This window comes from Leucoraja erinacea, chromosome 9 (assembly GCF_028641065.1).
Source record: "Leucoraja erinacea ecotype New England chromosome 9, Leri_hhj_1, whole genome shotgun sequence".
Taxonomy (NCBI): Eukaryota; Metazoa; Chordata; class Chondrichthyes; order Rajiformes; family Rajidae; genus Leucoraja; species Leucoraja erinaceus.
In genome coordinates this window covers 66477442-66498724 of record NC_073385.1, presented here as the reverse complement: position 1 = coordinate 66498724, position 21283 = coordinate 66477442, and the positions used below count along the sequence as shown (strand labels likewise).

Genomic DNA, 21283 nt, shown 5'->3' with positions numbered 1-21283 from the left:
GTGAGGCCGTCTCAAACACGCATTCAGTGAGGCCTCCCCCCCCCCCCCCCGTTGGCGCAGCCGCAGTGAGGCCGCCCCCTCCCCCACACCGTGGTCTCCGCGAGGCGCCGGCGGCACGGGCGGTGGCGGTTATGACGGAGAGCTTCGTGCGCTCGGTGGAGCGGCGAGCCGGGTCGCCATTGCGGCTGCGGCAGCGCGCCGTGGGCGGGGTGGGGGGCCGTGGTGTGGGACGCGGCGCTCGTGCTCGCCAAGTACCTGGAGCGCGCGTGGCCGTGGCCGGGCGGCGGGAGCGCGGATGGTGGCGGTGGCGGCGGCGCCGGGCCCGTGGCCGTGGAGCTGGGCGCCGGCACCGGGCTGGTGGGGCTGATGGCCGCTGCACTCGGGTGAGTGTCGGCCCGGCCCGGCCCGGCAACCTCTCCCCCACACATGCACCCTGTACAAGTGGCTGCTAAATAATCCCAGCCTCCACTACCTCCTCTGGCCATGATAGTATGTATGATAGAGTACTCATCATCATCATCTTAGTCAACTTCATCTGCAGCTGTCCTCAATACTCACGACCATCGGACCAAGACTAGTGTAGCTGGGACATTGTTGGGACACCACATGTATAAATTCATTTGCAGGATAAATTACTCTAAACATGTAATTATTGTGGCCTTGTCAAACGTAAGGGTTAGCACTACACGCTACGAATCCCAGCTGTGGAGACACCGGTATTGTCTCGTTGTAGGACATTGATATTTCTTTTAATCTGGATTTTTAATTTATGTATTGTGGTTTTTAAATATATATAATTTATGATGCCTTTATAAGTGATATACTAAGATTTTATATGTGCTTTATGATATTTAATATGCAATGCATTTTTAATGTAATGTTGCCCCTTGTCTGGACCTCGAGTCCGTAATAAAGTTTATTATTATTATTATTATTATTATTGTTTACAGGTTTGGGCAAGTTGGGCGGAAGGGCCTGTTTCCACACTATCACTCTGTGACTCCATGAAGTTAGAGATATCAATATTCACAAGTTGTCGGAGTAGAATTAAGCCGTTCGGCCCATCGAGTCCACTCCGCCCTTACATTCCCTCTCTCTCTCCCTCCCCCACTGAAGTTGCACCAGCTTCAGTCGCCTGTTGAATCTCATTCTCTTCTCGTTCTCACTTAGCTGACAGCTAACAACGAATGGCCTGTTTGTTTGCTTTATCGTTGTTACTTTTTTTGCACATCTTTCATTAATTTGTTCTACATCTCTCTCTACATCACTCGTTTCCCTTTCCCCTGACTCTCAATCTGAAGAAGGGTCTCGATCCGAAACATCACCAATTCCTTTTCTCCAGAGATGCTGCCTGACCCGCTGAACTACTCCAGCGCTAAGTATTTCCTGCTCTGGAATCCTTATCCCACCCTATCTTCACCCAGATTCCAAGGCTTCACTGATGGTGCAATCCTTGGGAACTCCTTTTGTTAACTTTTCCCACTTCCACCTCTCACTGTTTAAAAGCTTACTTTTTCACTTACATTTTAAATGTGCCATTGCTAGATGTATCTTGCTGTGATATAAAAATAATGTACAAAATATGTCCAAACTGTTAAAAATCAAAAAATTAAAGTGAGCTGTAGCCATTTGTTTTGCTTCATGCATTTTGTTGTTATGGCAGAATGAATGGAATCCTATTTGTTAGTTTGTGGTTGTGCAAAGCGGATAAACAAGATCACTTATATGTTTAAGTATAAACGTATGTCTTTTTTCAGGGCAAATGTCACAGTCACAGATCTTGAAGAGTTGCAAGATTTACTCAACGTAAACATCAATGATAACAAGCACTTGGTCACTGGTTCTATCCAAGCCAAGGTACTTAAATGGTTTGTACTTGTTTGACTTTAACATTTATAATGATTTTCAGCCATTTGACAGCTTTGGCCCATTCAGAATAAAAGTTTAAGTTGCTCCTACTTCAACTTCAATGACGCCGCTTTCATTAGATCCACAGTTTTTTTAGAGTTGATTATTCAAAATAATTAACCTGGCAGATGGACACAAAATGCTGGAGTAACTCAGTGTGACGGGCAGCATCTCTGGATAGAAGGAATGGGTGACGTTTCAGGTCGAGATCCTTCTTCAGACTCGACCTGAAACGCCATCCCGGAATTTCCCAGGATGGCGGGACTGTCGTATGCTGAGAGAATGGAGCAGCTGGGCTTGTACACTATGGAGTTTAGAAGGATGAGAGGGCATCTCATTGAAACATATAAGATTGTTAAGGGCTTGGACCCGCTAGAGGCAGGTAACATGTTCCCGATGTTGGGGGAGTCCAGAACCAGGGGCCGCAGTTTAAGAATAAGGAGTAAGCCATTTAGAACGGAGACAAGGAAACACTTTTTCTCACAGAGAGTGGTGAATCTGTAATTCTCTGCCTCAGAGGGCAGTGGAGGCAGGTTCTCTGGATGCTTTCAAGAGAGAGCTTGATAGGGCTCTTAAAAATAGTGGAGTCAGGGGATATGGGGAGAAGGCAGAAACGGGGTACTGATTGGGGATGATCAGCCATGATCACATTGAATGGCGGTGCTGGCTCGAAGGGCCAAATGGCCTACTCCTGCACCAAGAGGGGGGTTGCACGTAAGGTCACTGGGTCATGAGGCTTGACGCACGGAGCCGCTCAATCCATCTGGAGGACATCCGTCACTTCCGGTATATGTTATTAATGCAAGAAACGCGTACTTTCCTACCTGTTAAAACCGCCAAAATGTTGAAGTTTTACGCTGAAAAACATTGTGGAAGTCGGGGTAAGTGTGAGAGACATGTAGTCAACTTTAGAATTCCAAACGTGAAGCGAAATGAAGGTAAAGAGAAGCAGAGCTGAAGGGACAACAGCAGCTAAAGTGCTTAGTAAACATTGGCCGTGCAGAAATCGTAATTGAAAATGGGAATTATCGCGTTTGCTCACTGCATTTCATCAACAGTAAGGCATTATTTGTGTTTTTCCTTGATTCCTTTGGTATCTAAAAAGTCTCAGAAATTATCAATCTGGCTGTAAATTTTTCTTCAGATGCGTTTCCATTTTGTATGTAAAAACCCACTTGGGAACCATGGGCGATTTTAAAATTTTACAGCCAGATTTATCACTTCTGAAACTTTTTAGATGCCAAAGAAATCCAGAAAAAACACTAATAATGCCTTAGTTGATGAAATGCAGTGAGCGAACGGCCAATGTTCGCCAAGCACTCTGTCTGTTGTTGTCCCTTCAGCTCTCACTTCTATCTACCGTCATTTCTCCTCACTTTTGGGATTCTGGAGTAGGCTAAATATCTCACACGCTTATCCCGCTTTCCATAATTATTTACAGCGCAAAAATTGACATTTACGGCGGGTTTTAACAGGCCCGCTACGCTGGAAACAATGGTAAGTGCCTACCTGCAGTACATCGCGTGTAATCTATTTGGAGTAGCGTAGCAACAGTACGGGTCATGGGTCGTGACCCGACTGCCGTGAAACCTCCCTATTGTCTATTGTCTCCCCTTCCTTCTCTCTAGAGATGCTGCCTATCCCACTGTTACTCCAGCATTTTGTGTCTATCATTGGCATCTTCCTATAATTAACCAGGCTTAAGAAAGGAGGGAACAAAGTACCAAAGAGAATGAAAACGAATATCTTGACTTTCGGTTGCTGCTGTTCAGCCACAGTTAGTTGCATCCTTTGGGATTTCAGAAAAAGTTAATTGAAAGTGATGGGATCAAGCAAAATACATTTTGCCCTTTCATACAGTTTTGAATCTTTTACATTGAAATTGCTAAAGTGAAGGCCTAATTTAAACCTTTGTTTAATGTACTGGATTGGTAGCCATGATGATCCAATAGTTCAATGGTGCTTTTATTCTCCCATGTGCAAACCAACAGTGGAATTCTTTAGAATAATCTTTTAGAGTAGACCCTCGAATAGAATCCCTTAGAATAGGCTCAGAAGCTGCAATGTGAGCCATTCAAGTATCTTGAATATATTGAATAATCAAAGCAAATACAGAACAACATTGGGAATCAAAATGTAATTTCTTGGATTTTGTATATCGTATTTTGTATATGGAATGCTATGTAAATGATGATTGGAGACAAGAAAGAGTAAGCATTTGTTTGCAAAGGCTGGCCTATAAGTTAAATGGCTGTTAAAAGTGAAAGTTCTGTTAGAAAGTGAAAGTTCTGTTGAAGTTCTGTGCGAAAGTCAGGAAATGACAATAAAGATATACAATACAATACAATACAAGAATGAACCCCTTCATTGATCACTGCTTCATGCCATTGCTATGCCAAACATTATGCCATTACTTTTTAACTACACTGCGTTTGGTGTGTTCAAGTGACCTTGGTCAGACCGCATTTGTGGAGAATTGTGAGAGGTTTTAGGCCCAATATCTGAGGAGGGATATGCTGGTGTTGGAGAGGGTCCAGAGGAGGTTTAGGAGAATGATCTCAGGAATGAGTGGGTTAACATATGATGAGCATTTGACAGCACTGGGCCTGTACTCGCTGGAATTTAGAAGGATGAGGGGAGACCTCGTTGAAACGTCACCTAATAATGAAAGGCCTGGACACAGTGAGTGTGGAGAGGATGTTTCCACTAGTGGGAGAGTCTAGGACCAGAGGCCATAGCCTCAGAATAAAAGGACGTACCTTTAGAAAAGAGATGAGGAGGAATTTCTTTAGTCAGAGGGTGGTGAATCCATGGAATTCATTCCCACAGACGTCTGTGGAGGCCAAGTCAATGGATATTTTTAAGGAAGAGATTGGCAGATTCTTGATTAGTAAGAGTGTCTGGGGTTATGAGAAGAAGACAGGAGAATGGGGTTGAGGGGAGAAAGAAAAGATCTGCCTTGATTGAATGGCGGAGTGGACTTGATGGGCCAAATGGCCTAATTCTGCTCCTATCACTTATGACCTTATTATCATATGACCTGCCCCACCATTTAATAAGATCATGGCTGATTTTTTACACCAGCGCCATTTTCCTGCATAACCCCCAAAAAGCAGAATATCTAAAGATTTCTATCATGCCTTCTTCTCCTATAACTTATGAAAGTGGAATTGTCGTTAGTTCTGTTGTGGGTGGCATTTTTGAGTTGAAGTGTTAATCTTCCTCTGGTTGGGTTTTTAAGTGTTTGTGAATTCTGCACCTTACAAATAAAGTATTTCTTTTTCATTTTGTGAGTTATTTTAGGAAGGAGATAAGGAGAAATGTCTTTAGTCAGAGGGTGGTGAATCTGTGGAATTCATTGCCAAAGAAGGCTGTGCAGGCCAAGTCAATGGATATTTTTAAGGCGGAGATTGACAGATTCTTGATTAGTGCGGGTGTCGGGGGGTTGTGGGGAGAAGGCAGGCGAATGGGGTAAGGAGGGAGAGATAGATCAGCCATGATTGAATTGCAGAGTAGGCTTGATATGCCGAATGGCCTAATTCTACTCCTATAACCATTTAACAATTACAGCACGGAAACAGGCCATCTCGGCCCTTCTAGTCCGTGTCGAACACTTATTCTCCCCTAGTCCCATCTACCTGCACTCAGACCATAACCCTCTATTCCTTTCCCGTCCATATACCTATCCAATTTATTTTTAAATGATAAAATCGAACCTGCCTCCACCACTTCCACTGGAAGCTCATTCCACACAGCTACCACTCTCTGAGTAAAGAAGTTCCTATCCCTTATGACCTAATAGTGGTATGAACTGGAAAAATGAAATTAAAATGTTGGCCTCTGTTTCAAGAGATTGGTGAGTCGAATAGTTTAGTTGCATGCCGTTTGCGATATTCCATGTAGAATGGTGTTTTGAATTTTTAGCTTCCAACTTCTGCTCCTAACATTATAAATTAGTTTTAATTTAGAGATACAGCACGGAAACAGGCCCTTTCGGCCCACCTAGGGATCCCCGCACATTAACACTGCACACACTAGGGATAATTGACATTTATACCAAGCCAAAAAACCCATGCAGGTCACAGGGAGAACGTACAGACAAGCGCCCGTAGTCAGGCTCGAACCGGAGCCTCTGGCACTGCAAGGCAGTAGCTCTACTGCAGCGCCACCGTGCTACCACCAAACATTATCGGGACAGTGAGATTTTAATGTAGTCAGGGAGCAGTGCATCGAGTGGGATAGGGCTGAGGTGCTTGAGGGCTGAGTGATGCTTTTTTCTGTACAACTGCCGTGTTAATGTTTCTGTATGTCATGTTTTGCAGGGGTGAGACTGTCACAGACCTTCCATCTGACCCAGATTACATCCTTGTGGCAGATTGTATTTATTATGAACAGGTGTGTGCTAATGGTTTTCATGAACTAATGTATCCGACTTTTATTACAATAAGAAATATTTTTACAGGAAACTTAAGTTGTTCTTGTTCTTACATAGAAACATAGAAATTAGGTGCAGGAGTAGGCCATTCGGCCCTTCGAGCCTGCACCGCCATTCAATATGATCATGGCTGATCATCCAACTCAGTATCCCGTACCTGCCTTCTCTCCATACCCCCTGATCCCCTTAGCCACAAGGGCCACATCTGCTCCCTCTTAATATAGCCAATGAACTGGCCTCAACTACCCTCTGTGGCAGAGAGTTCCAGAGATTCAAATCTCAGGATACGTATAATAGTATCTTGAATCTTGCACCCGTGGTGTGCATTTAATAATGCTGCTCTTTCAATCAATCAATCAAATCAACCTTTATTGTCATCTTGCAAAGCAACAGTTGTACAGTGCAAAATGAGAAGACGTTTCCCAGGGAATACCGGAGCATCACACATCAAACTTAAACATTTCACACATAATAACAGTAAAAACAATCCAGTCCCTGATGAAACAGTATAAATAGTTAAAAGCAGGTAAAACAGCAACATTAAAATACGGTAAAAAGTCATTAAAATGTCCAGGGCAGCTGATTTGAGTGGCCAGTGCCAGAGTTATTAAATTGTCAGTGCAAAGCAGCAGAATCAGGTGGTGTGACTGTTTAGCAGCCTCACAGCCTGTGGCAGGAAGCTGTTTAGCAGTCTGGTAGTCCGGGCTTTGATGCTACGGTATCTCTTGGCTGATGGCAGGAGATCCAGGTGTGTGTGGAGGGGGTGCAGTTTGTCCTTAGCTATTCTCAGAGCTTTTTTCAGACAGCGGCTCTGGAACAGTTCTTGTACCGAGGGTAGGGGGATGCCAATGATCCTCTCTGCTCCCCTCACTACCTTCTGCAGAGCCTTCTGTAGTGCAAATACAATTTAAACACATTAGAAAAATGCAATGGGCAGAGAAGATTACAAACTGTCTTCTACTAACATTTTAACAAAATGGGAATTTTAATTTTGTACCAAATTATGCCTTGGTTCCATAAATATTTCAGGTTTGTAGACCTTGTTATAAGATAGTTAAATTTAATATTTTTGCCGTGGTTAACCATTTGTAAGATAACTTAAATAGTGTAATGTACTGCCCCTTACAGTAGCTTTCAGCCAGTCCTTGTGTAGTGTTGGGTTTATGTAAACAATAGTTGCGTTCTCCATGTTGTGGGTTAATCCATGCGTTGGCCTTGCAGTCCTTAGAGCCATTGTTGAGAACGATTAAAGATCTTTCAGGAAACAAGACCTGCATCATATTAAGCTATGAAGAGAGGACAATGGGAAACAACCCTAAAGTCGAAAAGCGTTTTTTTTTTGAGGTAGGTTTTGCTTTGGAACTATTGTTTCATTTATTTCATCGGATGACGCTAATCTTAAGGTAGCTTGAATTGATTGAGGTATTGACAACCTCGAACTTGTTGGGAAGAAACCCAATATTTTTAATTAAAACATTGAGCTATCTCAGTTTTAGTCATTCTGATTGTTCTGACCAGATTTTGTCAGGTGAAAGCACAGCAATATGATGTGGATTATATATATAATTATAGGAAAATGAACTTACTCAAATCGTTGAGGAGCTTGAGAAGTGATTGCATGGTCATAGTTAATTGTTATTATATTATTAAAGATGCAGAGCTGGTTTGCTTTACAATCAACATGAACTTCTCTCTGATTACGAATGGTTCGCATTCAGGACCATGTTAAGGCTTTAACCAAAATCCAGTTATAGTTCATCTCATATTTCGCTTGGGCACCTTACAATCCAGTGTTATGAATATTGATTTATGTAACTTCAAGTAACACTTGCATCCCCTCTCTCCATCCCCTGCCCCACCCAAGTCATACAAGCTTCAAAGTCGTCTTGTTGAGTCTCAATGTATTCATTTTCACCTGGTCCCACAGTTGACAATGGCCTGCTTCCTTTATCATCGTTACTTTTTTACATGTCTTTCATTCATTTGTTCTATCTCTCTCTACATCACCGTCTATATCTCTCGTTTCTCTTTCCCCAATCTCTCAGTCTGAAGAAGGGTCTCGACCCAAAACGCCACCTATTCCTTTTCTCCAGAGAAGCTGCCTGTCCCGCTGAGTTACTATCTATCTTTGGTTTAAACCAGCTTCTGCAGTTCCTTCCTACACATTAAGAGCGGGGAGCAGGAAAGTTAAATGGATGACTGCAGAAAATTATGATTCTGAGATATACAGTAATGTTTGGGACAAAGACCATTTATTTATTTGCCTCTGTACTTGGAGATTTGTAATAGAAAAAAACACATGTGGTTAAAATTCACATTGTCAGATTTTAATATATTTTGGTTTCAACATGTAGAAATTAGCCATGTTTTATGCATAGTCCCCCCATTTCAGGGCACCATAATGTTTGGGACACAGCAATGTCATATAAATGAAAGTAGTCATGTTTAGTATTTTGTTGCATATCCATTGCATGCAATGACTGCTTGAAGTCTGCGATTCATGGACATCACCAGTTAGGCTGTGGGCCGAGCATCGAAAAAGTGTCTAGAATTTAACTTTTGTGACCCATTCTGTAATTCCTTGCTGAGGTCTATTTAAACCATATATTACAGCCTCCAGTGCATGTCCACACAAAACACTTTTGTGTGTGAATGTGCATGGGGCTCTGAAGAGTGGAGGGGCAGAGACTAAAGAATAACTATAGAAAAAACATCTCATGGCCCCCCCCCCCCCCCCGTGGGGAAATGATCCAAACACACTCCGAGTTCCCGAATCGGCCGCTTCTTACCGGAGACCGCGGCTTCAACATGTTCAACATAGGCCCCGCGGGTCAGAGCACTTTTTCTTGGTAAATGATTGCAGGCAGCTCCGAGATTAGATGTTAAAGAAGATTTAATTGACTTCAACAAGCTGGCATTAGTGACAACTCTTAATTTAATTTGTTCAATATAGACAAAGTTCAAGTCCTCAACTTCAGCCTCCAGATCAAATTTTTCACATGATAAGAGATTGAAATTAAATTAATTGAAGTCCATACAGATGAATTTTCATAACTTCAGACTTTAGATCTTACCTTTCAGTTCCAGTTGATTCACAATGTTTCACTGGTCCCATGACGTGATGTGGGCTCCCTGTCTAGCTAGCCTGAAACAAAGCGCACGATTGATCAATTGGCGTACAATACAATGTCAAACGTGCTTTGATTGGACAATTACTACTCGTAAATTTTGAGGCTTTACTCATATTTTAAAAATATGCGCAGGTTTTGTTCTTGACGAGTTTCAGGTATGATCTATCTAATATTTTTACACATCATGTTAAAAACGCAGGTAGATACGTGACTTGGTTCACAAAATGAAATGAAAAAGCACCTCGGCCCACAGCCTAAGTTGCTGGGTGTCTTCTCTGGTGATGCTCTGCCAGGCCAGTATTGCAGCCATCTTTAGCTTATGCTTGTTTTGGGGACTAGTCCCCTTCAGTTTTCTCTTCAGCATATAAAAGGCATGCTCAATTGGGTTCAGATCGGGTAATTGACTTGGCCACTCAAGAATTGACCATTTTTTTTAGCTTTGAAAAACTCCTTTGTTGCTTTAGCAGTATGTTTGGGATCATTGTCTTGCTGTAGAATGAACCGCCGGCCAATGAGTTTTGAGGCATTTGTTTGAACTTGAGCAGATAGGATGTGTCTATACACTTCAGATTCATTCTACTACCATCAGCAGTTGTATCATCAATGAAGATAAGTGAGCCAGTACCTTCAGCAGCCATACATGCCCAGGCCCATAACACCCCCACCACCGTGTTTCACAGATGAGGTGGTATGCTTTGGATCTTGGGCAGTTCCTTCACTCCTCCATACTTTGCTCTTGCCATCACTGATATAAGTTAATCTTTGTCTCATCTGTCCACAACTGTGGTTGCTCTTTTGAAGTACTTCTTGGCAAACTGTAACCTATGGCCATCCTATTTTTGCAGCTAACCAGTGGTTTGCATCTTGCAGTGTAGCCTCTGTATTTCTGTTCAAGAAGTCTTCTGCGGACAGTGGTCATTGACAAATCCACACCTGACTCCTGAGGAGTGTTTCTGATCTGTCGGACAGGTGTTGGGGGATTTTTCTTTATTATAGACAGAATTCTTCTGTCATTCCTTGGCCTGCCAGTCCCATTGTGATTAGTAAGCTCACCAGTGCTCTCTTTCTTCTTAATAATGTTCCAAACAGTTGATTTTGGTCAGCCTAAGGTTTGGCTGATGTCTCTAACAGTTCTATTTTTGTTTCTCAGTCTCATAATGGCTTCCTTGAATTTAATTGGCACAACTTTGGTCCTCATGTTGATAAACAGCAATAAAAGTTTCCAAAGGTGATGGAAAGACTAGGTGCTGAGAGCTCTCTTATACCTGCATTAAGGAGGCATTTAAACACACCTGAGCAATTACAAACACCTGTGAAGCCATGTGTCCCAAACATTATGGTGCCCTGAAATGGGGGGACTATGTATAAACACAGCTGTAATTTCTACATGGTGAAACCAAAATGGATAAAAAAACCTTTAATAATATCTGACAATGTGCACTTTAACCACATGTTTAAGAAGGAACTGCAGATGCTGGAAAAATTGATGGTAGACAAAAATGCTGTGGAAACTCAGCGGGTGAGGCAGCATTTATGGAGAGAAGGAAGAGGCGATGTTTCGGGTCGAGGCCCTTCTTCAGATTGATGTCGGGCGGGGGGAGGGGGGCGGGAAAAAGAAACCATTTAACCATTTTTTTTCTATTATAAATCTCAAATTGTGGAGTACAGAGGCAAATAAATAAATGATTATGGAGGGCCCTGTAGTCTTACAAAAATCTTTTGTCAGATGGGCAAAGCTGAATAATAGCATATTTTTGTTCATGATTTGCTGTGTTTTCTCCCAGTAATGTGTTGGCTTGCTCGAGTGGCTGGATGTGAAAGTTAATGTTGAATATGTACCTCATCTATTGCGTCCGCTGCTCTAGATGTCAGCAGATCTATATCGGTGAGACCAAGCGGAGGTTGGGCGATCGTTTCGCCGAACACCTCCGCTCGGTCCGCAATAACCAAGCTGACCTCCCGGTGAATAAGCACTTCAACTCCCCCATCCCACTTTTGCCTTCATGATTTGCTGTCCTGGGTCTCCTCCATGGCCTGTAATGTGAAATTGGCTTGGAACAGCACCTCATATTCCGTTTGGGGAGTCTGAACGGGGGCATGAACATCGATATCTCCCAATTCTGTTAGGTGCTGTCTCCTGCCCTTCCTCAGCTCCCCTGCTGTGACCATCCCACCCTGGTCATTCTGGACTATCCTCCTTTTCCCTTGCGTGTCCCCACCCACCCCCACCCCCGATCAGTCTGAAGAAGGGTTTCGGCCCGAAACGTTGCCTATTTCCTTCGCTCCATAGATGCTGCTGCACCCGCTGAGTTTCTCCAGCTTTTCTGTGTAACCTTAAACGTTGAATATGTAATGCTGGGCAGTCTACTGCCAAGGTGCTGGGACCATCACTCTGGTCATTGGGACATATAGTATGCGTGGACTGGAAAGGTGAAATGAGATTTGCGGGAAAGGCTCTCGCCCTTCAATTGAATAACTTCCAGCATCCCTTGTTCCACATCAGCTTTTGCAGACTGATTTTGAAATAGAAGAGATCCCACTGGACAAGCAAGATGAGGAATACAGAAGTGAAGACATTCATGTTCTCCACATCAGACGGAAAAGTCGCCGTTAGGAATGTTTACCGTGAACTAAATCACCAAGTTGGTTTTACTCTTTGACACGAGCGTATCCAAAATAAAAAAGTGGAATCCTGGTGTAATAATAATTCATGTGTTGTTGTATCAACTGCACAAGCACGCGTTAATGACATGTTTTTACAGCCATTGGCAGTGGTATTCGGCCCTCTGGATATCCCATCTGCTTTTCTGTCTGGTCGAATATCCTTGTATTGTAATATTTTTCCCCCTTGGCCCATTCTTAGTCACGCGTGTGACCAAAAATATGAAAAGTTGTGGAATACTAATGCATTACAGGTATATTGTTTTGTGCTGTGTACATGATTCTTTTTTATTTATTTTTTTGAAGTTTATCAAGTGAAATTTTTGTTATGCTGACAATATTTGTTTAGGGTCAGAGGTCAAATACAGAACCATTTTTTCCCCATAACTCAGTTTTATCTTACAAACTGTGAATTTAAAAAAAGCTAAAATGTTCATATCTTTAGCAGACATGCACTATAAGTTCTGTAGGTAGGAAAATAGCAATGAATAAGATTGATCTCTTGCGCCAGAAATTTTAATGTATTACTTTATGTGGCGCCATCTGGTCACGTGTGTGACATTTTGGTTCACTTCCCAAAGAATTGCCCCCTTGTGAAGTAATCAGGTTGCATGGTTCCTGGTGCAGCTGCTGCTTTAGCTTTGACCGTTGAGTTCATGTGTACAATAACTACACAGATGCTCCCCGATTTACGATGCTTTGACGTACGATATGTTTTGACTTTACGACAGTGCAAACGCTGGGCAGCGGCAGCGAACCGCAGCTCGCTGCCAGTCACGTGATCACATTGTATTAAATGCCTTTTCGACTTACAATATTGACGATTTACGATGGATTTATTGGAACGTAACCCCCCATCATAGGTCGAGGAGCAGCTGTATATAAAAGGAACCGCAGGGTGGGCATCTGGTTAATGCTGGTGGGTCATGAACAGTTGAGCTTTCTTGTCTCCCATTGAGTCCAGATGTGAATGTTATGGAATGTTTATTTGTCTGGCTGACAGATCTCTTGTCCCTGTGATAACATTTTTCTCTTTTAATCGTAAGAGATAGGAGTAGAATTAAGCCATTCGGCCCATCAAGTCTACTCCGCCATTCAATCATGGCTGATCTGTCTCTCCCTCCTAACCCCATTCTCCTGCCTTCTCCCCATAACCTCAGATACCCATACTAATCAACAATCTATCTATTTCTGCCTTAGAAATATGGTGCTCAAAATGGCTCACAATGGCTCAAATTCTAAATGCAGCCTGACCAGCGCCTCAGCATTGCATCCCTGTTTTTGTATATAAGCCCTCTTGAAATAGATGTTAGCATTGAGTTTGCTTTCTTACGTTATATTAAATTTTTTAAACTGAATTTAAAAAAGGTCTTTGGAAAAGCCACTGAATGGGTTTATTGTTTAATCACCACTGAACTACCTCGCAGAAATGCAGAAGTCCATCGTTTATTCAATAACTTATCAGAAATAATCTGAAATTTAATTTCTATCATTTTTAACTTTAATTTGCATAACCTGTACTTTAATTTGATCTATATCTCTGCAGTCATGATTCTATGCTAACTTTATGCTGCAAATGTTTACCATTATCAAACCTTTGTTCATTTTGTAATGCACACGTACTCAAAAGTATAAGTGATCAACAAAGCAAAAACATCTGGTATTATGCTACATTTTTCTTTTGCCCAGCAACAACAAATATCCATGTTCAAACAGATCAGATGTTATAAAAGCGAGTTAATTTTCCATTGGTTATTCTTGGGTTTAGTATCTTTATTTGCCTAAAGGAACTGTATATTTTCAAACATGTATGTTAAATGTATTTGACATTTGTCCTTTACAGATATTGGCAAATTTATATCAGACAGGGATTCAAAATGTTGGAGGCTAAATGTTGTCTTCAAGTAGTCACTTGTGTAGAGGGAGCTCCAATTACTTCTGATTTAACAATGCTTCATACTTTTATATTCTCATATAATAAAGGAGGAGGCTATTTGTCCCATTGAATCTTTGCTGGCTCTCAGAACTTCTTATGGGTTCCATGTGCCCCATTTATCTCTCTGTAACCTATTCCCTCTCACATGCCCATCAATTTCCCCCCAATTCTCCTTTCGACCACTAACACTGGTGGCAGTCTGCATTTGCAAATTAACATGCCAGTAAGTCTTTGGAAGGTGGAGGAAGGCCAGCAGGGAAAGTGTGTGAGTAGCAGAGGGACTGGAGCTGTGGGGCAGTAGCTAGAACTGTAGCTGCACAGCAGAGCTTCCCCTTGTGTGATTGAATGGTGCTTGCCTACAGCCTGGAGTTTGCAATACCTCCCCATTGCAACACCACCACTTCATTCCAAGACTGGCATCAGAAATACTTCCAATTCATGAAGGACATGCCGTTCTTGAGCATGGACTAATACAGCTGTCGAATTGGTGATCATTGATTAAATTCACTATGGCTAAGTGAAGGTGAACTTGATAAAGGAGAGGAATTTGGGTCAAGATACAATGGAAGCTAACAAAAGTGCTGTGGAATTTGTAGATTAAATAAAATTATATCTAGACATAAATCTCATAGATATCATCTAACATAAAATAACTTGTTAAACTGTGGATAGTATTAACGATAATATAAAACGTTATAGTTTGAACTCATAAACATTCATACTAGCATTGTTAAATTGAGCATATTAAAGTTATGTGAGGTTCGGTGTCCTGACTACTTCCCCAGTGTGGTTTTCTGCAGCTTGAGTTGATTGTTCAATGACATATTTTGGCTGGATTGCCACAACCAGAATGTGGAGGTGCAGATTCACAGCAGCAGTTGTACATTTTCAATTCATAGTGAAATGTGTGGACTGTGATTAAGTACTGCACGTCGTGATTCCTCAGCAGTAGAGCACCCCCACCCCGACTTCATCCAACAGAACCCAGCTACGAACCAGACCACGCTAAGGCGTTGTCAAGTAAGATTTGTGCCGGACAAGTGTTGGGCAATTATCTTCACCAACAAGAGCATCTCATTGCTTATCCTCAGTACCATTGCAGAGTGTTCTATCATCAGCAGTGTGGGGATTACCATTGATCAGAAACTCACCATGAACAGCAACATGAATTGTGGTTACAGGGGCAGGTTGGAGGCTGGGTAACCTGCCGTGACCCCCTCGCCATTGCAAGATCCTTTCCACCATCTACAAGGCACAGCTCACGAGCATGAAGAAATATTCCCATTACACGCATGAGTGCAACTCTGGCAACATTAAATCATAATCATATTTTATTAGCCAAGTATGGTTTTGCAACATATTTCATTTGCCAAATCAGCCATACCAATAAAAAGCCACAAGAACACACAAAATACATGTTAACATAAACATCCACCACAGTGACTCCTCCACATTCCTCACTGTGACGGAAGGTGAAAAAATGTTCAATCTCTTCCCTTTGTTCTCCTGCGATTGGGGGGCCTTGAGCCGTCTGTTGACGGGGCGATCTTGGTTCTCGTAGCCGGCAGCGTTTGGGCACTCACATCGGGGCAATCAAGCTCCTGCATCGGGGGGGGGGGATCTCAGCTCCCCCGTGCCGGACAATCGGACTAAACCCTCTGCTTCGTTGTAACTCCCGACATCTACGGTCTCTACCCGAGACAATGAGCTCCTCGATGGTGAAATCTGCAGGCCCTGTTTGGATCGTCGATCCCAGGCAAGGGGTCGCAGGCTCCGATGGTAAGTCCACGGCCCCGCGGTGCGGCTCAAAGTCAGTCTCGAGCGTGGCCGTCAGCAACATGATGTTAGGCCGCAGAGCGACCGGAGATACGATCCGGAAAACCAATCGCATCTCCGGCGAGGTGAGAGATTGAAAAAAAATATTCCCCCATCCCCCACGTAAAACAAACCAGAAAACATTATCACAAACTTTTAAAACACTAAAAATAACAAAAAAAGACAGACTGTTAGCGATCCGGCCATCGTGTGGCGCCCCCTGGTGTTAAACAAATTCTTTTGAGAATAAAGTCTCCAACCCAGCATTGTAAACATACAATACGTCTGCAATTACTTGTCTACCCTGCAGCAACAGCATCTCCCGGACCCACAATCACTACCAGCAGAAGAAGTCAGGTCAGGAGGAGCACAGCATTGTCACCTGCAGATCGCATACAACTCTTAACATGCAAGCATAGTCCTCCATCTTGGTGATAGACACAAAATGCTGGAGTAACACAGCGGGACAGGCAGCATCGCTGAAGAGAAGGAATGGGTGTCGTTTCGGGTCGAGGCCCTTCAGACAGAGTCAGGAGAGAGGAAGACCAGAGATATGCAAGGGTGAGGTGTGAAAATGACAGATCAAAGCAGACGATGATCAAGGAAATGTAGAATTGTTCGCTGGGGCGGAAGGTGACGAGGCACACAATCAGAAAAATTAATCAGGCGGACAGAGAAACTAGTCAGAGAACTAGGGTGGGGGAGGGATGGAGAGAGGGCAAGCAAGGGTTACTTGTAATTAGAGAAATCATATTCCTAACACTGGGGTGTAAGCTGCCCAAGTGAAATATGAGGTGGTGTTCCTCCAATGTGCGTTGGGTTGGGCCTCACTCTGACAATGGAGGAGGCCCAGGACAGAAAGGTCAGTGTGGGAATGGGAGGGGGAGTCTTACCTGGGTCAGCATGGAGTACCTTCACCAGTACTGCAGCAGTTCAACAACCTGGCTCACCGCCATCTTCAAAGGCAATAAATATTGCGCCTTGCCAACAATGTCCACATTCTCAAAACTAAATCCGTGCTCCGTGAAGATTTGGATGGCATTGGGCAGGATGATAACGTTTTGGAGTACCAGCCAGTCCAAGTTCAGTAGCAATGTAAATACGGAGAGAGGATATCGCCTGGGTTTGGTAGTAACATTATGTCTGAGCATGAGATCCATTGCTTGAGAATGTAACCCCATCTTTCAGTTTGTTGAATCATCGTTGTGCAATCACATGACATGTTGACGTGAGATCTCTTGTGATGTAAATAATATCATAAGACAATTCAAAGGGGACCACTGTCTTGCAATCAAAAAATGACCCATCTCAATTAATGCACTTGTATTGTTTGTGGGACATTCTGGGTAACTGCTTTTCTTATAAGAGTGATTTTAACAATTTTCTGAAGCAGGTTTTCGTCCCGAAACATCAGCAATCAAATAAGATCAAATAGAACAAGTTGTCCTACAAATTTGGGCTGTGCACGCCATACGCAAGAAGAAAAACTATCCATGTTCCGACCGAGATGAGAAAAACATTTTTTTTCACACAGGAATTCTCTGCCACAGAAGGTAGTTGAGGCCAGTTCATTGGCTATATTTAAGAGGGAGTTAGATGTGGCCCTTGTGGCTAAAGGGATCTGGGGGTATGGAGAGAAGGCAGGTACGGGATACTGAGTTGGATGATCAGCCATGATCATATTGAATGGCGGTGCAGGCTCGAAATGGCTGAATGGCCTACTCCTGCGCCTAGTTTCTATGTTTCTCCAGGGATGCCTGACCCGCTGAGTTACTCCAGCACTCTGTGCCTTTTTGTTCTTTAGAAATAGTTCTTTAAGGATGTGTATTAACGCAAATGGCTTCATTATCTTTTAAAAATTAGAAAACATTTTGATTAAATGGAGTAAAATAAATAATTGTTTGTGGAATGGGCTAGGTCTGGGCTGGACCTTCCATTTTCCATGGTGAATGACTTCCAGTCAAGCAGTGTTAATAATCAGAAATTGTTTCTAGTCAAAAGTTCCCATCTTTTGACCTTGGTGTAAAAATATAAATAGCCTGTTGCAGATCTAGTTGTAGCCAGTAAATACATCAGAATCAGAGGCTGCCAATAACCTGATCTCCCGGTTGCGAAACACTTTAACTCCCCCTCCCATTCGCACACTGACCTTTCTGTCCTGGGCCTCCTCCACTGTCAGAGTGAGGCCCAGCGCAAAATGGAGCAACACCACCTCAGATTCGGCTTGGGCAGCTTACACCCCAGCGGTATGAACATTGACTTCTCTAACTTCAAGTCACCTTTGCTTTCTCCTGTGTCCTGGTTTCACACCTTACACTTCCTTATCTATTTATAAAGTATATAAAGTTTCCTTTATTGTCATTCCAACTTGTAGTTTGATCGAAATTGGTAACCTTGCATTCATGACAGAAAATAAAATGACAGAACACATAATGAACACAGTTTAACATCCACCACAGTGAGTCTACCAGGCACCTCCTCACTGTGACGGAAGGCAAAAGTCCTTGTCTCTTCCCTCCTTGTTCTCCCTCTGCGTTGAGGCGATCCAGGCTTTGGATGTTGGGCCCCCCCCTTCCCTATCCCCTGACATCAGTCTGACGAAGGGTCTCGACCCGAAACTTCTCCCATTGCTTCTCTCCAGAGATGCTGCTGCTTGTCCCGCTGAGTTACTCCAGCACTTTGTGATTATTTTTGGTTTAAACCAGCGTCTGCAGTTCCTTGCTACACACACCTGCTCTTGGAGCTGGTGTTGATCTGGCTGTGGTACAAACTTGAAGGCCGAGGCAGATAAGTCACCCTGAATGAATCTGGCCAGGAGCGCTGTTGAGCTGCAGGCAGGAATGTTTGTGGTTTTCACCATGCAGTTATATTTAATTGAGTCAACCTTTTAGAATTGGGAGGGGAGTGAGGGACTATCGGTACTTTAAATACCGAAACTTGTTTATTAATTCGTCAGACATCTATTTCTAAAATCTGTCACCCCAAGATCTCTTGCTAATACATTCTATAGTAGAATCTAATTACAGGCTGAAATATAGGTGTACAGTATTTAAAATTTGGTTTAGCCTTGATAATAACTACACTCACGCACACACTCATGCATTGTGTTGCATGTCCTTGTAAAGTGAGTCATTATATAATCCTAGGTAGAGCCCCTTCTTCAGATTGATGTCTGGGGGGGGGGCTGAAAAAAGAAAGGAAGAGGCGGAGACAGTGGGCTGTGGGAGAGCTGGGAAGAGGAGGGGAAGGAGGGAGAAAGCAGGGACTGCCTGAAATTGGAGAAGTCAATGTTCATACCGCTGGGGTGTAAACTACTCAAGCGAAATATGAGGTGTTGCTCCTCTAATTTGCGGTGGGCCTCACTCTGGCCATGGAGGGGGCCCCAGGACAGAAAGGTCGGATTCGGAATGGGAGGGGGAGTTGAAGTGCTGATCCACCGGGAGATCAGGTTGGTTAATGTGAACTGAGCCTTCTGTGGAGAATCATCACCAAATGGCGGACGACGCCGGTGGAAGGGGAGGATTTCGTGGTGGCTTTGGCTCTGGGCTCCGAGGCCGCGGCTGAGGCCGTGGGAGGGGTGGTGGCAGAGGTCGGGGAGCTCGTGGCTAAGCTGAAGATAAGGAATGGGTGCCAGTAACAAAGCTTGGGCGCTTGGTGAAAGATATGAAGATCAAGACACTGGAAGAAATTTACCTTTTTTCCCTTCCTATTAAGGAGTCTGAGATCATTGACTTCTTCTTGGGATCAACCTTGAAGGATGAAGTTCTGAAGATCATGCCTGTGCAGAAACAAACCCGTGCCGGTCAACGGACAAGATTCAAAGCTTTCGTTGCTACCGGAGACTATAATGGCCACGTTGGGTTGGGCGTCAAATGCTCAAAAGAAGTGGCCACTGCCATTCGAGGAGCTATCATTCTGGCAAAACTGTCGATCATTCCTGTGCGACGTGGTTACTGGGGTAACAAGATTGGCAAACCCCACACTGTACCTTGCAAGGTGACTGGCCGATGTGGTTCTGTTTTGGTCCGTCTGATCCCTGCTCCCCGTGGTACTGGTATAGTCTCAGCTCCTGTACCCAAGAAACTGCTGCAGATGACTGGTATCGATGATTGCTACACCTCCGCCAGAGGCTGCACAGCCACGCTGGGTACCTTCGCTAAAGCTACCTTCGATGCCATCTCCAAGACTTACAGCTACCTGACCCCCGATATTTGGAAAGAGACTGTGTATAAGGCTCCTTATCAGGAGTTTACTGATCATCTGGCCAAAAACCACACCCGTGTGGCTGTTCAAAGGTCCCAGTCTGCTGTTGCTCCAATAACATAAGCGTATGAAAAGAATGAAATAAAATTGTTGCCCTCGGAAAAAAAAAAAAAATTGTGACTGAGTGGGCTGAGGTTCTAGACGGTGTTGCCTGGCACAGATGCCACGCAAGTGTGGGTTGCAGTCAGCTGGACATCTGCCGCCCCATCTGTGCAGGGTCCCTGGAACGTTCTTCCGGACCAACCCTTTGAACAAGTTCATCGGGCTCAGCATGGAACGTCCTGCAGGCACTGCAGGGAAAGGACTCTCCGGTGGATTTCCCAGAGCTGACTGCCCAGCTTGTCTGACACATGCCTCATCGTCAGAACTCACCAACAAGCACATCGACCTGGCTTGGCTGGCAGTGAGGGGAGTCCCAGTCAGATCCTTCGCACCGTTGGAACCTCACTACCAGCACGCTGCCCCCGGGATCGTTGCGGTGGAGAGGAGACGGTTGCCCACCTCTTTGCACATTGTGGATTTGCAAAAGGAGTCTGGAGAAGTATGCAAGGGTCCCTGGAATGCTTTATCCTGAACAGCTGCGTCACAGAGGACTCTGTGATTTACGGACTGTTCCCAGGGACACATTCGAGAGAATCGAGTTGCCGACTCGGTCAAAGACCACTGCAGACTGCAGCATGATGACCACCCAGTACGTGTCCGTAAGACTGGCCCACTGCGCTGCAGGAGTACGTTAAGGGACTCGTGAACTTGGTGCAGCCAATGCCAAGGCTCGGTGGGGGAGGGCCACAGTCTAGGGTCCTTCCGCTGCTGGACATGGGGGGCACGGTATGGTGGAGACGCCCCTCAAAATAAATTAAGGGAAGGTATCCCACGCCAGGGGGCCACATGAGTGGGGGACATTTTTGTGGAATTTAAAAGACATAAACTGTATTGAACAATCTCTATAGCTTACAAAAATGTTGGATGGAATTTTCGCACTGTGTACACATTGTATATATTTATTACTTGGACAGGGGCCACAGAGTGGCACGGGTGGGGGACAGTTTTGGTGGAATTTGACATATGTAAAAATATTGTACTGAAAAAAATTTGTATCGTCTCCGAAAATGTCGGATGAATTTTTTGTTCGAA

At 43.9% G+C, this 21283-nt stretch overlaps 1 protein-coding gene and 1 pseudogene across 1 annotated transcript; both read left to right on the top strand.

Annotated features, from left to right (window-relative positions):
* The first annotated feature begins 54 nt into the window (after positions 1 to 54).
* On the top strand, positions 55 to 14147 carry vcpkmt (valosin containing protein lysine (K) methyltransferase). Its single transcript, XM_055641096.1, is given in 6 exon segments — positions 55 to 212; positions 214 to 383; positions 1758 to 1868; positions 6231 to 6303; positions 7565 to 7687; positions 11978 to 14147. Coding segments are annotated over 6 exon segments (669 nt in total). The 5' UTR covers positions 55 to 131; the 3' UTR covers positions 12089 to 14147.
* Positions 14148 to 19359: 5212 nt separating this feature from the next.
* On the top strand, positions 19360 to 20263 carry LOC129700519 (40S ribosomal protein S2-like; annotated as a pseudogene).
* Positions 20264 to 21283: the final 1020 nt, after the last annotated feature.